The sequence below is a fragment of the Ornithodoros turicata genome, chromosome 1, assembly GCF_037126465.1.
Source record: "Ornithodoros turicata isolate Travis chromosome 1, ASM3712646v1, whole genome shotgun sequence".
In the NCBI taxonomy this organism is placed as follows: Eukaryota; Metazoa; Arthropoda; class Arachnida; order Ixodida; family Argasidae; genus Ornithodoros; species Ornithodoros turicata.
Window position 1 is genome coordinate 60,927,150 of NC_088201.1, and position 15,708 is coordinate 60,942,857.

The 15,708-nt window shown below is 41.8% G+C and overlaps 2 protein-coding genes across 3 annotated transcripts in view; one reads left to right on the forward strand and one right to left on the reverse strand.

Annotated features, from left to right (window-relative positions):
- The first annotated feature begins 399 nt into the window (after window positions 1–399).
- Window positions 400–3,094, forward strand: LOC135399285 (protein C10-like). Its single transcript, XM_064631127.1, has 3 exons — window positions 400–450; window positions 528–704; window positions 1,262–3,094. Exons 1-3 carry the CDS (start codon window positions 402–404, stop codon window positions 1,387–1,389), a joined length of 354 nt encoding a protein of 117 aa, XP_064487197.1. The 5' UTR covers window positions 400–401; the 3' UTR covers window positions 1,390–3,094.
- Window positions 3,095–4,794: 1,700 nt separating this feature from the next.
- Window positions 4,795–15,708, reverse strand: part of LOC135378284 (poly [ADP-ribose] polymerase 2-like) — a 35,205-nt gene continuing 24,291 nt past the window's right edge. For both annotated transcript variants that reach the window (XM_064611271.1, XM_064611272.1), the window contains exons 11-13: window positions 15,247–15,570; window positions 12,307–12,431; window positions 4,795–7,156 (exon numbers count right to left, since the gene is read on the reverse strand). In XM_064611271.1, the coding sequence (XP_064467341.1) occupies window positions 6,994–7,156; window positions 12,307–12,431; window positions 15,247–15,570 (612 nt within the window). In that variant the 3' untranslated portion in view covers window positions 4,795–6,993. The remainder of the gene's footprint in view (window positions 7,157–12,306; window positions 12,432–15,246; window positions 15,571–15,708) is intronic.

Consider the following 15,708-nt stretch of genomic DNA (forward strand, 5'->3'; position numbering starts at 1 on the left):
AGTCTTTATAATTGTGAAAAATTGGAACCCGAGAAAGGGTTCCAATTTTTCACCATGTACCAGCTGGCCTACGCCCTTGCCCTTTTGCCATTGCTTTATAATTATTTTTCTTTCATTACAAATATGGTACTTGGGGAACCCTGTGCAATGTTATTTATCAAAAGGCGTGACGCGCTGTGTGTCGGAGGTTTCCGGCGTACGTGCATTCTTTTTAATGTTTGTTTTCGCGCCCATTGCTTCTTGTAGCTCATTATCGAAAAAGATGCGCAATACCGGGACAGCAACAGCCCACCTCGTTCAAGCAACAGAAGCTGAAACCCCTGAAGCTACACAAATTTTGTTTCGGTTTCGGTTTCACCTATGTTATCAAATCGTTGGTTTCCGTTTCCGTTTGGGAAAACATGTCGGGAACTTGCTTGAAAGATGCTTTGAGCCCTCAGAAGGCAAAGGGTAAATCTGTTCCATGTGTGTTCTTTATGTGAGTTAATCTCACGACTTGTTTATGCTTCTTACCATTTTTCCTACAGGGGCCCTTGAAGATATCTTGAATGCATTTGATCAGCCGGAAAATTACGCTCGCCTCCAAGAGGCAAAGCTCGCCGCGGGAAATGACATGCTGAAACACATGCAGATTGTGTTTCCTTTGGTGACACAAATTGAGATGGAAGTTATCGAAAACTACGGTTTTGCTCCTGACGGTGAAGGTACGACACTGCTGCACAGCGCACTAACTCACTCTGAATCGGCTAATGCGGAGCACTAAGAGGGTACACATCTTCACAATAGACAGACCATTGCAAAGATTTTGGCTGACAATGGATGATAAACGTGCCAGACAGGATACTACACGTGCGCGTGAGGTTTAGGTATCAACGGGGTTGATGATGAGTGCGGAAGCCTTTCCTTTTTCACCGATTCTTTCTATCGTTTTTTCTCTCTTTCTGTACGTATGCGGCGTTATCCCTGGAGCTTACGCTTCGTTTTGTTTGTGCATATCATCCACTCTTTGGTTGATAAATACAACAATATTTTCATATCCATTTAAAATTTGAACTCATTCAACAATACCAAATAAGGTGTAGGAGTCTCATGTACTAAACCAGGTTTAACTGGTGTGAACCATAGCAGAGGAAACAAAAAAAAAATCTTTCTGGTTTAGTGAAGTTAATTCATACAACATATGTCCCAGTTTTCTTTCTGCATGTGCATTTTGAAGGCTTTCATGACCAATTCAACCAACATGTGCTTCTAAAAATAACAGGTGTACTGCAGTTTTCCCAAGCCATCAGGCACCTTGAGAGAGAGCATCCAGACATCGCAAGGCTGAATGCAGTACTACGGTCACAATTCATTCCTCCCATGGTGCCACCTCCTTTACCAGACAACTGAATAAGCTATCAAAATGCTGTAACACTTGACATTACATCCTGAGGGAAACAGCCACTCAGTGACATTTTGGCATAATCCCACAGGACATCTGCATAGGCTGAAATGTGGTATTAAGCTCACATGTCCTGCAGGCCTCACAGCTGCATGCAATATCTTGGCAGCAATAGGTCAGTTTAGATCATCCATTGACATGTCATAGACAGATTGAACATTATGAGAACAGCCTCTAAGTTCATTGGATTTTACTTTCTTTACCCTTACTATTGATGTCATTCAAAAATGGCATATGTGGCTAGCATCAGCAGGTCAATGCAATAGGCAAACGATGCAGTGCACAGTAGAGCCTTACAGAATACTCTCAAGTGGTGTGTTGCGAGTTAAATGTGCCAACCTTAAAGCAATCCAAACTATACAAGGCTTAACAAAGTTAGTTAGACTTAAATGGCAAACTAATTTGGTTAACCACGACACTGTGGGTTACAAACAAGATTTTTCAGGGTACTGTATAAGCAGTAATTTTCGCGAGGACCTATTTTTCGCGAATTTGAAGTCCCGCAAAATATTTGAACCAATGACAGAAAAATATGTGAAGTAAATATATAAGAAATTTGACCCAGGACGTGGACGCAACTTATGTACACGGGGTTTCGTATGCTATTACACTGCATTTTTTCGCAAAGTGCTCTGTTCACCGTTGCAAATGGAGACAATAGTCCCGCCTTCACGTACGAATCCCGCAGAGATGTAGGCGTCCCGTGATTCCAATTGCTTGTAAGCCTGGATCATCCAGCAAGCGTGTATACACTCTGCCACGCGCAGAGTAATTGTATTTGTAAAAGTTGTCGCATCACTATCGAGCGCCAATCGCACCTGCTCGATGCGATGACAAGAATGACGGGAGACAGGGCAGTTCGGGCAGTGGCATAGATACGAGCCGAGTAGGACCCTTAATCGCGGCCCTTTCAGTCAGAAGTGCTCAAAAGAAAGACAAACTGAGCGAGTTGCCCAGTTGTGATACCTTTTATTAGCTTCTTCCAGGAAGTTCAAGGTGGAGGGCCCCGGTCGACGCACCGCGGTACCGCGAATTTAAGGTTCTGCGAATAATTGTCTGATCCTGGCTTCTCACAAATTCGCGAATTATTGAGCCCGCGAATTTAACCACTTATACAGTATTCTTCCTTTCAGTCAGTTTGAGGGGTTTAGCAGAGTCCACTAGCCAGCGTGTTGTTCTCTTGGAGACATTGTGTTTCGCGGATATCTTCAAATAAAAACTTCAGACCCCATGCAGTCGAACATCACTGAGGCCCTCTGCTTGTCAATGAACAACATTCTGTTTTGTTATTGCACAATGCCCGTACAGAATGCGTCCATTCACCTGTCAACGCACCACTCGTTTGCATCGTGTTTCGCAACAATGCACGATTGATGCTGATGTGAAGGACGTGCTTGATGTCACGTACGCAGCCTTCAGAAGGACAGAAATGTGAAGTGTTTTGCAGCTTCAACAGTATGATGTTTGTAACCTTTCAGCAGGACTGAATATTTATTTTCTAGTAATTGAAGGTTGCCCAGAATGGCTGTTTCTAGATCAAATAACGATGTTGCTTAAATGTGAGAGCAGCGATTGTTAGTCATGCAATAATATCAAACGCAATGTGTCATAGCAAGCACTCAATTCAGCTTGAATAAAAATGTTTGAAATTTCCGAGGTGTGCGACCATTTTAAATACATCTTGCAATTATTCAGTAGCTTCCTTTCCTTTTTTTTTCTCTCCTTAAGAATGAATCGTAACACGACGTTCTAGTGCTGGACATAGGTATCCACAAGATGGGTTAATCTGCTTTTGGTGGCAACATCTCACACATCCACACTCAACATTGGAAAATTACTGAAGCTTTGAAAATATGAAACAGATCTGTATTTGCTTCTAGTTGAAACTATTGTTTGTAAATGGAACTAATTTCAATTTCAACCCTATGGTAATTAAATATTATAGGCTAAAGAAAGCCACGTGTCGTCTGCAAACTGACCCTTATGTATGGCGGTCATCGAAAAAGCCAGACAGCAGCAGGGTTTGAACCACGCATCTCTCAATTACTGTTACATATAGGGTAGAGAAAATGGTTACCTTTGATTCAGATAGACCAATCAAATGTGTGGTGGAAAGTTTTCATCGACTTTTAGTTTTGTTCCTGCATGATGACAGACTAAAAAAATAGTAAGGCTACAGGACCAATCACTACCACACTACAATGTGCACGGCAAGGTTGACACACTTTCATATCTTTATGGCACAATCGAACTATGTGAAGAGTACTTTATTCACCCTGTATGTACAGTCATATCTCGCTTATCCGGAGTTCAGATATCCAGACTACATGACCGGGAACGAACCTGCTACCATTGGATTTTGTCTCGGTTATCTGGAATTCGTTATCCGTATCCGGACAGCAAGTACGGGGACCAATCTTCCAGGACCTAGGTCATTCTCACTCGCTTATCGGGAAAAGTGTACACGTCCTCTGTCCCTGGCATGTGCTGTGTTCGCATTATTCCGGATGTGAGCTACACCTCACCAGGGAATTATGTGCCGTTTGACTTCCCTTTCTCCACAGGTCACTAACTTTTGGTGTGTGCGGACACACAGTAGAGATGGTAGACGATAAGCGGAAGAGGTGCCCCGTATCCACCAGGCGCAAGAAATCCACGTGTGAACGTCAATTTCCAGGCCGTCCAAAAGCACCGCCTGTCTTTTGGCCTGTGCCAAAGACATTTGCAAAAGGACAAGAACATGTGCACAGGACCAACTTTCTGAGACATTACCCTTCTCTGAACAGCAGGGTGACCAAAATTCTGTCACACACGTGCCTACTAATTTCAAGCAGCTCAATTCGCACAAATTTTTGAAGTACCGATCTTTCCCTTGTTTCCCCTTGTGGAGCTATAAACAGATCTCCCAAATTTTTCGGGTTTCCCCCTTATGTTTGCTTGGTTCGGTTATCCAGAAACTCTCTATCCGGACAAAAAGGGACGACTCCAGAGGTGTCCGGATAATCGAGACACGACTGTATTTACCCAATGGTATTAATGGGTGAGGTGCCCACCACACGGGGGGACCGGCTTTTTGACCTCACTATGACCTTGTGGGCATGCATGGGAAGATATTCCAGGAAGGCGCTGTCATCCAGCTATTGTCTAACAGCTCTGTGTCCCAAGGGGGAGGGGAATAGGGAAAGGTGTGCCAATCCCCCTTGCCCTAGATTAGAGTGAAACCTGTGACGGGAAGTGAGCACACAACTGAAGTCAAAGGAGGTCGTGTGTTTGTTCAGTCAAGCGCAACTCTTCGTGACCTCATGATCTTCCACACCTGCCTAGTTAGTTGGTAACCTCAGCCTCCATAAACAGTCTTTTGTTTTGCTTTTATTTCAACACATTTGCATATGCTTCAACAAGAGTTCTGCAAAGGGCCCTTAGGGGGCTTTGACCATGTGCAAGATGACACGTGCAAAGAAAATATTAAATCGTGCAGAAGAATTAAAATATCAAATTAAAACATACATTCATGTACAAGCTATAACCTGATCGGCACCCTCCACAATAAACAACACGTAACCCACCAACGTTCAGCCTACACTCGTTTGTCAATTGGTGCAGACCAATTGTGCCTTGAAGCCCTGCCCAAATACCACTGGCTATATGTTCTAATGGAGGTCTGCAAAAGAATTTAAATACACTGCTGCCAAAAATGTCACTTGGTACCAGTCATGATTAGTTGTGCGAGGAGGGTACATTTCCTGCAAAGAAAGTATGTAGGTGGCTACCCTGCTAACTGAAAAGTTCTGGCAGACTTTATGGATTAGGCACACTAACGCCTCAGTAGAGGATCTAAGGCTCCACTACCAAGATAAGCTGAAAACCGCTCTCGAGGTTCTGCTTATCATTGCTGTGGATACAACATACGTGTCCGAGATTTATAGTAGTAGTAGTAATAATAATAATAATAATAATAATAATGTTCAGAATACAGTATCAATGCATAATACATCAAGACTAGAACTGACCACTTCACACTGCACGTTTTAGAAGCAGTGCATACATACTCCATTTCACATTGTAAAATTAACTCCCAGGAAGGTGGTTGCCTTAACACTTTCTACATACCAGATACAAAATTTCGTATGAAATTAGTACAGGAGTGACTTGTTGGAAGGCCTAGACAATTACACACCAAGCCTTCTTGCATTTAATACCTTAAAAACTGGTTAAACAGTTAGGAGCATCAAATTTAGCTAACCGTTTAGGTATTTTCCTTTACTTATACTTTTGGAGACCTGACATTGTTCTGCAGCGTTTCTTTTACACATTCAAGGTGATTATACTTATCGCATACCAAAAGATCAGCGCACATAAAAAGAAAAATGTGTGTCATTGATATAAAAGCCAAAGCACTATACTGCCCAATATTGGAAGTTAAAAGTAAAGCAAACAGGTAAAATGTACAGAAACCAACACAAACCCTTGTGGCACTTCAGAAACACCAGGTACTGTATTATGTAACAGTGTTGACTCTGAAGATATTCAAAATGGCTGGTAAATATAACTGAAAAATATGGTTGAGGGGAGAGTACATTGTAAGCATAAAGTCCAGTAGGAAGTAACGGATTCGACTAACAGATGAAAAACACCTCACACACTGTTAAATGTGCCAATAAAGACATTACATGTGGTGTATGTATCTCGCCTCCCAAAACAACATTCAGCCGGTTTTCATCGTTCAGTAGGTCATCAAAACATTGCAGCGTTACTACTAGGGTGTTAAAAAAACTTTTTTCAACCCAGTCTTGGAACCAGTTTAAGAAAATTGGTTTGGCTTAGGCCTAAAAACGAAATAGTTTAAGCTGGTTCATCATATCACGAAGAAAAACTGACTGCACATTTTTTGCTCTTTTTCAACAACTTGTTCACGGCCACCCTAATTGCTTTGCTTTTTGCTGCTTTTTGGAGGTGCTTCCCAAAGTGCTTTCAACAAAAGCTATACTGGTTGGTGCCGCAATTAAGTTTACCTACGTTCCATTCAACAAGCAGCCATAACCACGTGGGCTGCATGCAACATTTCTGATGTGTTCAAAATTTCTAACACTTGTAAACTGTGACCTTTTTTAATCAAGTTCACTACAGAGTAACAACACACACTAAGCTAAAGCAGTATAAAGAAGCAGAGAGTTCACTAGTGCCTCGTGAACTTCCCGTCAAAACACATTCCGTGCTGCCCTTACAAACAAAAACACAGAACAAAAATAAACATCACACAACATGAACAAGCATAGAGTTTCTCAATACAGCACTTCACAAGATGTATTTTGTGGAAATAGCAAGTCCAGTAGTTGACCTTAGAAGGAATGAGCATAGCATGCAGTGTATCACAGTACTGGCAACACAGAGCTTCAGGTGAGATGATAACATTGTTTCTAGGGGTACTGGCTGGAATACTACAAGAAACACAGCTTCTCAATCCACTCATAAGCTCAAAAAACTAAACGATTACTTTAAATGCACCATACTTCCTGCTGAAGTCTGGAAACAGTGACCGGAAGGAGCACTGTCTAGCATGCTTGTTCGGCGAAGTTGACCCAGATTAGATATTTCATTTTTATCTGGCTGACGTCGTACACGATATATTCGTTGTACAGCAGGGAATAAGCAACGCCTTTGTCTGGTTTGTCTAGAGTGACAAGTCGTCCGCAGGGAACCACCACACCATCAGACCTAGGCGAAAAATCATTTCAAATCGTAAGTTTTCCAAATGCATTAACACGCAAGCAAGCTGGTGCAACGATGTTGATGGTATCATTTCCCCAAGCTTGAGGAGGAGGTAGGGGCAGGAACACAAAACATAAGTAGACAGGGATAGACTCAAACCAGCATAATGTAAAACCCCGAGACTAGGGAACACGAAAGGACAGACACAAACACGAAGTCTCAAACCCTACTACTGCTCCCGTGTCTGCCCACACAACTGCGATCTTGTCAAAGGGCCCTAAGTTTTGTTTAAACTTAACCCCTTCCCGTTTAGATGTAGCTCCTTGCATTTATAAGGTCTCGTCTGTCATAACTGATCCTACCTTATCCTCGTCTTTCATTATTCAGGCAGTACACCACATTTCGCACACTCTGGGTTCCAAAAACCGTCCCTTAAACCGTAATCTCTCTCCTGTTAAGTTAGTGCGTAATGAATTGTCTGAGAAGAACTTATGTCTGTTGCAAACTGACAAGTCTGCAAAATTCGCTGTTTTACCTGAAGGTGTTTTTGCCTCTAAGAGATCGGCGGCTGTTGGAAATGTTTTGAAACCGTATAATCATGCTTTAGACAAGCTCAAGAGGTCGATCTGCTCTATTCTTCTTGACAATGATCTGACTGGCCTATGTAACTGTATACGCTCTGCATCTCGTGGAACTTTCGCCGTAAAGTTCCTGCTCAAGGATCACAAGGTGGATATGCCGCTTAGAATCGTAATCAATGAGAATCAAACCTGGCAAAAACTTGTTTCGACCTTTTTACAAAAGAGGTTTTCTTCTATATTCGTCCCTAGCGCGTTAACTTTGAAGAATTCTGAACAACTTATTTCGGATTTACAATTGTTTCATGGTAAGAAATGCTTTGGTTTTTCCTTGGACATCAAGGATCTGTACTATTCACTGCAAGAGAATGTGTTGTTCAACAGAGTACGCCGATTTCTTGAAGATAATTTGGTGCGTTTTCAATCGGAAGTTGGTATATCCACGGTCCCTCAATACTCTTTCTGGTCTGGAAACTCCGCTCGAATACAATAGACAAGGTCACTTAGGGACAATTTCTCCCGCATCGGGCGATCGCGTCGTTCGGGAGGAGACACCCTCGTGGAGCAGACGACGTTTCCATAGCGCTGCGTGTTTTTAGGGAAGATTTGATCAGCTACTTTTTAAAGTTCATTTCGGGTTCAGAGCAGAAATAATTCTCTAATAGGTTCATGAGTTCAGCCCGCACATTTTAGTTCAGTTAGCGTAAATTTGCAGATTTTCCACGTAGATTGCAACTTTCGTTGTTGTCTTTTTCTGACACGGAAAATGTTGATTTTACTCTCACTCATATCTCTCAATGACGGTTGAGAAACATATTAATTCATTCTGTTACACAATTACACGAACTCGTGATGTGTTATAAAGTAATGCCGCTTTCAGTAGGTATTTCGTGGGGGCGAAACTTTCCAAACGCGTGGTTTCCTCGTAGCATGCAGTTTGTTGCAATCTGAGCAGAGATAAAATTACGAGGTGATTCTATTTCAGAGAAGACATAAGACTTCAGAAGAAGTACTTATAGAAATCCTGCGTTGTAATCATGATCATCTGAAAGTCGTCTCTGGTGGTATGAGAGACGGGAGGTACACATGCTATAAATCGCATGACTCGATCGTTTTCGGTGAAGAAAAAAACTTATGTTGTTTTTCGATGTGGTTGACAATAACTGATCTATATTACACTATTAACGTATTGTAGATATCTTTACACACTTTGGGAAGATGTATCGACTTAAGATAGCAATGGCTCTCATGCGTTCCCTTTAAACATAATGCACGTGATCATCCCACGATAATATTTCTGAAGAACCCTTCAAGTATTCCTACTATTTTTGCGGCTTGGACTGACTGACCAACCAGTTCTAATAAAGAGATTCCAACATGATTTAAGCCGGGTTACTAAATTAACAGGATAGAATTTCCGCTTACTGAAGTGTGGCCCTAATAGCACTTTTCAGCTATAGAAATTGGCTGACGAGATTCAGGTGTCAAATTCATTGCGTTGGAGACAGCCTCGGCGTATCAGTCAGATCAGTTCCAGGACGTTCCAATGAACTAACTATTTAAAATGATAAAATTGTAGCGGCGTGTGCTGCTACAGAATGAAGTTTTATGTGGGAACGGCCACTGTTCTCATAGCTCAGAAATAAATTTTAGGACTGGCCAAGAACTACATTTACAAGAAAAACGTTGCAGTATCTGGTGACAAATAAATATAATAACCGGAAAGAGATAAGTAAGGAGAAATGCAGAAAAATTTAATGAGTCAGTCTTTCGCTTGAAAGTAATGATGAAGTCAAAGAAACAATATTTTGTAGCACTACACACGGCCATGAATGAGCTCTAGAGTCTGTTGTGTATAGGCCGCAGAAAAATTTCACGTATTGCAGATCAGAAAGGAAAAAGAAAAATGAAAACGTGAAAAGTGAAAACATCATCCCTCCCTCTCCCCGCTTCCGATTCAGCAAAAACGAATATATAAGCCGGTATGTAAACGGGTGCGTAAACGAGTAAACGGGTATTAGCTAACTTCGTTTACTGCTGCATCTTTCCTCGCAAGTTGTTCCATAAGAAACGTTATTGTATTGACATCATGTTGAAAGGCCTATCATATGAAAATTTTACGGTTCTTATAGTGTTTATTGATGCTCCACAAATCACGCTCATCGCACTACACCTCCAATAAGGCTATTAGCGAATGGTTTGTATTTATTCCCGTATACCAAGTCATCGCTGTTTTGTAGACAAAGAAAAAAATACTTTCATTCACTTCTGGTAAAGTTAAGGCTCCGAGGAATATAGACATTCCAAAATGCTGCATGCTCGTATCAGTCTCCTTCATCTGTGTAGATCATTCTTACACACGAACAGAGTGCAAAGATTGCAGTAAACTTCAAGGATATTTAAAAAAATTAACCTCTGTTTACGCACACAAAACGCAAGCACCAAAAAAGAAAAAGTTCTCACTTCCAAACACCCGCAGAAACACATGCAATCGATACGCGCAGGCAGCGGCGGACACGAAAGTCTCCTTCCGAGCGACGATGCGCCGCCACGTGTCATCGGGGCGCCCTAAGCGAACTTTTCGCGGGAGTTTCCTGACCAGAAAGAGTACTGAGGGACCGTGGTATATCTGTGACTGAATTTTTGCGCACACTAGAACTTTATCTGAAATCTACTGCCATAAGTATTGACGGGCAATTGTACACCCAAAAAACTGGTATATCTGTACTGGTATCTGTAAACTGGTATCGCGCCTGTTCTTTCAGAGATTTACTTGAGTGTAATTGACAATGCTGTATTGTCCTTTATATCCTCTCTGTCTTCAAATGACGTCGTTACAAGAAGGTTTGTAGATGACCTGGTTTTCGTTTCTACCAATGAAAGTGTTATTGCTCAATGTAAGAATATAATTTTGTCCGCAGCCCCAGAGCTTGTGTTCACTATTGAGTTCCCCAGTGTTGGTGTGCTTCAGTTTCTTGATATCAGACTTTTGTTACAACCCGTTCTTTGCTGGGCTTACGGCAAATCTCAAGCTAAACCCATTTTGCCCGCTTCAAGTTGCCACTCCAAAACTGTAAAACGGGGTTTGATCACAGGTATACTATCGAATGCGGTAAAAGAATCTTGTTGTCATCAGATTCTTCTCTCTGCGGAGAGTCAGCTTCTCCGTTTGAATGATGCTGGTTACCCCGAACACGTTACTTGTTTCTTTAAATGTTTTGTTAAACATCTTGCTTCCTCGTTCGCCTGAAACTAAGCCTTCTGTTTCCAAACGTGTTGTATTACCTTACTTCCACAAAGTGTCTCACAACTTGTTGGCTGTCGCGAAGAAATTTCAAGTCAGCCTTGTTTTCAAGAACAACTTCCGTCTTGATCGCCTAATGCCTTTCGCGAAACCTGAAGTTACCTGTAAGAATCACCGGAACAAATTCGTCCCCTGTTGTTCAAATGTTGTTTATCAGATCCCCCTAGCTTGTGGTTTCTGTTATATTGGCCAGACAAAGCGTTGCTTAAATGATTGTTTGAGAGAGCATTCATTAAAAGTAGGAAATAAAGCATCAAACTCCGAAATTGCCAAGCATTTGGAAGAATGCTCAGATTGCTTCCCTCTATGGGATGAAACAATTGTAAAGGCTTCTGAATTGGACCCCCACAGAAGACTTTTGAGAGAGACCCTATGCATAACCTCTTGTGGGAACTGTGTCAGCAACCCATCCGTAATCCTCGGTCCGGCCTTGAGCAGACTTCTTGTTCCCCCGAACTGACCCTTTTTGTCCTCAACTGGTTGTTCCCTTCCCTCTGGTTGTATATAATTCTTGTATGTGAAGTAAAATTTTCAGCTGTGTTTGAGACTTCGTGTTTGTGTCTGTCCTTTCGTGTTCCCTAGTCTCGGGGTTTTACATTATGCATCATCTTCACCAGCTCGCTTGCTTCCTAGCCGTTTTTTCATTGTCAAACCAGCAATTAAGCTCATTAAAGGCTTCATTGCTAGTTTCAACACATAACCTTACTTAAGCTGAAATGCAACATGACCAACCCAAAGCGTTAAAAAACAAAAGAAAAAGAATCATAACTGTATGACACCAGCATTTCATCGTAGGTATTTTCTTTTATCGTATGTTAAATATAGATTCGTTTGGATAACCAATTTCTAAGCATTTTGAAATTGAAAAAACCTAAAAACTGGATGAGTCAAGCTCGAGGAACTCTCACAGTAATGCACCTGTATTTCTACAAACCACCAGTGCAAAGAAAGGAACAAGATTGAAACCATGGTTTTCAGTTACTCGTCTCACTAAGTAATCAAAGATTTGTGCTCGATCAGTAATCTCACAACAATATGGTGCATATAGCATTCTTTTTAGTTGCAAAATTTGTGGAATCCGAGCTTTCTTATTGTGGAGTGGAACAAGAGCATAAGACAATGCCTTCCTAACTTGTTAAGTATTTGGTTCGTTGTTACAAACATCCAACACAAACATGAAATCGGAAGAAAAGCCCCTTATTGGCTGTTAGCACAAGGACACCACCACACAACACTGCACAGGGTATTTCTGACAGAAAATATCTCCCACTCACATTGTTTTGAACTCATCTGGATTGGGTACATTTTTTCCCATTCCCATGACGCTGTGGTGGCCTTTGGGCAATGTATCTGCATTGTAGTCTGCACTGTAGAGTTTCCTACATTTACCAAGGGACACCTGAGCAGAAAGTAACAAACTTTGCTTTAGCAAACTTTCTTTTTAATTGTGAACTCACTTATCTCTAAAAACTGCAGCAAAATACAGTCAAACTCCTTTACAACGAAACTCAGGGGACAGCAAAAAAAATTTGCAGTAAAGGTATTTTCGTTGAAAGGGATGTCCACTATTGGACCTATAGGGCTCCAGCGGGACCGCAAAAAAATTTGCTGTAGTGGTATTTTCGTTAAAAAGGTGTTCGCTATAAAGGAGTTTGACTGTATTAAATACATTTACAGCAGTGATGGGCAAAGTACCCTGAAATTGTACTTAAAGTAAAGTACTTGACATCGGTGGTACTTGAAGTACTGTACAAATTACTAAACTGTAAATGAAGTAAAGTACAAAGTAGTACTGGGAAAAGCACTTCATACATTGCAACATTTGCGTAGCGCTGCGTGTCACTGTTTCGTGGTGATAAAATTTGATAAAGCAGTTATGTTTTGATTGGCTAAATGCCAATTTAAGCATTTTTTCCATATGCTAGTTCTGAAGCCCATGTAGTTAGTGGTTACTAATGAATATGAAGTGTAACAGATGGCACAGGCAACCAGAACTGCTAGTGAAAAGTAGTTTTATTTCCCGATTTATTCATCCGCGTATCTTTTGGTATACCATGAGAAGGAACAGCAATCCATTTTCTTGTTTAAAAAAACTGCATCTGCCTTCTAGAAACAAAACTTGCTGGATATGTTCCAGATTTTGTGTCTGCATGCCCAGTTGAATACTTGAGCACTTGGTACTCCAAGTACTGCCCATCACCAACTTACAGCAATTGGTGTGAAACCTGTTTGGCTAGGCCGAGCACAACCAGGCAGGACATAGCAAGCCAACAAACAATAATTTGTATCTCGTTATCACAAATCGCACATGCATATGGCATGTCTCATCTGTCTCATTCCACGACTGGACATTTTATGAGGATGCAAAGCGACGACGCATAGTAAGCACTGGGGTCACTTGGTAGTGTGAACATCACTGGTGTACACCAGTGCATGCCGCAGATGCATGAAAGGCTCCGGGGAACTGGTTTCAGAACATTCTTTTGCCAATGAGCAATTCTTGTTCACTAAGGCTCTAACAGCACTTGAAAGTAGTATACAACTTTCTTCACATAGTCAGAAATTATTTAGTACCTGAATACCTCTTCTTTGAGGCAAGCCAACTACACAAATCAACCATCTTGCGATTCAGTGTTCTTTCAAATCCCTCATCCAAATTCTCTTTGTCTTTCATTTAAAGCAGGATGAGACAGTCACTCTGAGGTTGCTAAACGTTACAGGGACGATTACTAGACGATGAATGAATAGGGAAGCGTGATATGACCACAATGATGTCCATGCAGGTGGCCTTTTTCATTGCACAGATACTAGGAGAATGAAGTCGCGACAAGCGGAAGCCCCCTTAACTAGGGTTGTCACCTTTGTCTGTAGCAATTATCAAACTCCTGGTGGGCCTGTCATAGCTTATGCCGCGTGAGATGTGCTGGTGGTAAACAGTGTTGCCCTTCCCTCGTTTAAAGTAGCATTCCAGGGCTTTTTTTCCAGGGCTATTAAAAGGGCACAAAACAGGAACATTCTCCAATTATTATGCTCAATGAAAGAACATAGCTCACAATATCCAAATATGAAATTCTTTTGCTTGTAGCTAGCGTCTTTAACACGAAACAATGCCATTCAAAGAGCAAAATCCGCGTGAGCCTCTCCTAATCCTTGCAACCGGCTCACGTCACCATGTTCCAACGTATAGCAACACTGAATTCTAGGCGCTGGAAGTGGGGGAGATTTCGCTCTCCTAGCCAATGACGGACCCCACTGAGAAAAACAGTAGCTCATGAGGGAACCGGTTGCGGGAACATCGCGGTGACCTCGCGGAGCAATACAGTGCTGAAAACATAGTGCGCACGTGAAATGGAATATTGAGGGTTTTTGGTATGGTTTGAACTGGCTATCTTGGATTGGACAAGTGGGAATACGTACGTTTAGAATTGACCTCACTTCTCAATATTACAACAAAATTAGTGTGCAAGCGCCCCACATTCTAAATGGCTGATGATGTGAGACGTCAAAATCACGTGTCGCTATTGTCGTCAGGACATCGCAGGGCGGGGCATGAGGGCGAAAGAGTGCAGTGAATATGCAGCCGGTATGGAGGCATTATTTACTTTTTTGCGACAACAATTTTTTGAAAACGTTCACAGTCAGCAACTTATCATAATGCAATTAAATAAAGTGTGCCTCGCATGCCTGTTTATTGCCCCTTTAACTACACGTAGTTCGTCGTTTCGCAGTGTTAAGGAAGAAAACAAATTTTGAGGGAAACACTTATTGTGGGCACAGTGACCACCTGCTCTCTGCCTCTAAGAGGAGACGGTTTGCTCCAGCAAAGTTGCAAAGTGCTTGGCAGGTCATGGTGAAGTTAAATTTGCATTTTCATGTTGTCAGCTGTGTTTATTTTGTGTATTTCTCTAATTTTGATGACTATGTCGACGAGCGCAATCACCACGTCCATTTCTGAACATTTCGCATCCACTTAGGATTTCCGGACACGTTGCAACCCTTGTCTGAACCCAGAACGATGCTGCGGGGCTTAGTGCAACATGGGTTAAATCCAGCTTACCTAAAAACTTCTTTTGTTTCCAACGGAAATACAGAATATTTACTACAAGAACGAATTAATAATTAAATACTCTACTCCTAAAAAAAGTACCAATGTGCAGTTTTTTACATCAGTTTAAAGCTGAATATCTATTAAGAATACTCCACAACAGCCTTACCTCGGAGAGCACCAAAAGCCCCTTGTTATTGTAGAGATGTGGAAAACAGTAATTAGCACTTTTGCTGACGCAATCTGCGAAGTAAACTCCCTTGCCGAACATGTAACCCGTGACAGGAGCCTCAGGTGGGGCAATGCGAAGCCCTTGACTCAATATCCCTGTCCAGTTTGAAGCTCGTGACCCATGCCAAAGCAGCATCCGATTTGGAAGTTCCTTGAACTGAGACACTTCCGTTTTACGGTGCACTCTGTAGACAGAGATGAGTTCTAAGTTGTATTCCGTGTGGGTCTTTCCATGCGTGTTCTTCATGTACGTGGAGATGAGCTGAAATCAAAAGAGTACTAGTCAGAATCACCGAGAGCTATCAATGAGAATTAGCAAACACCGAAACCACTCTTGGTTGTGAAAGCAATGGTAGTTCTGAGCCATTTTATCAGGTCTAACCCTAAAATGCAAGGCTCT

Coding starts and splice junctions, on each gene's coding strand:
- LOC135399285 (XM_064631127.1), top strand. CDS start 402: ATGTCGGGAACTTGCTTGAAAGATGCTTTGAGCCCTCAGAAGGCAAAG. Junction 451..527: donor GAGCCCTCAGAAGGCAAAGG/GTAAATCTGTTC, acceptor TTTTTCCTACAG/GGGCCCTTGAAGATATCTTG. Junction 705..1,261: donor TTTTGCTCCTGACGGTGAAG/GTACGACACTGC, acceptor TAAAAATAACAG/GTGTACTGCAGTTTTCCCAA.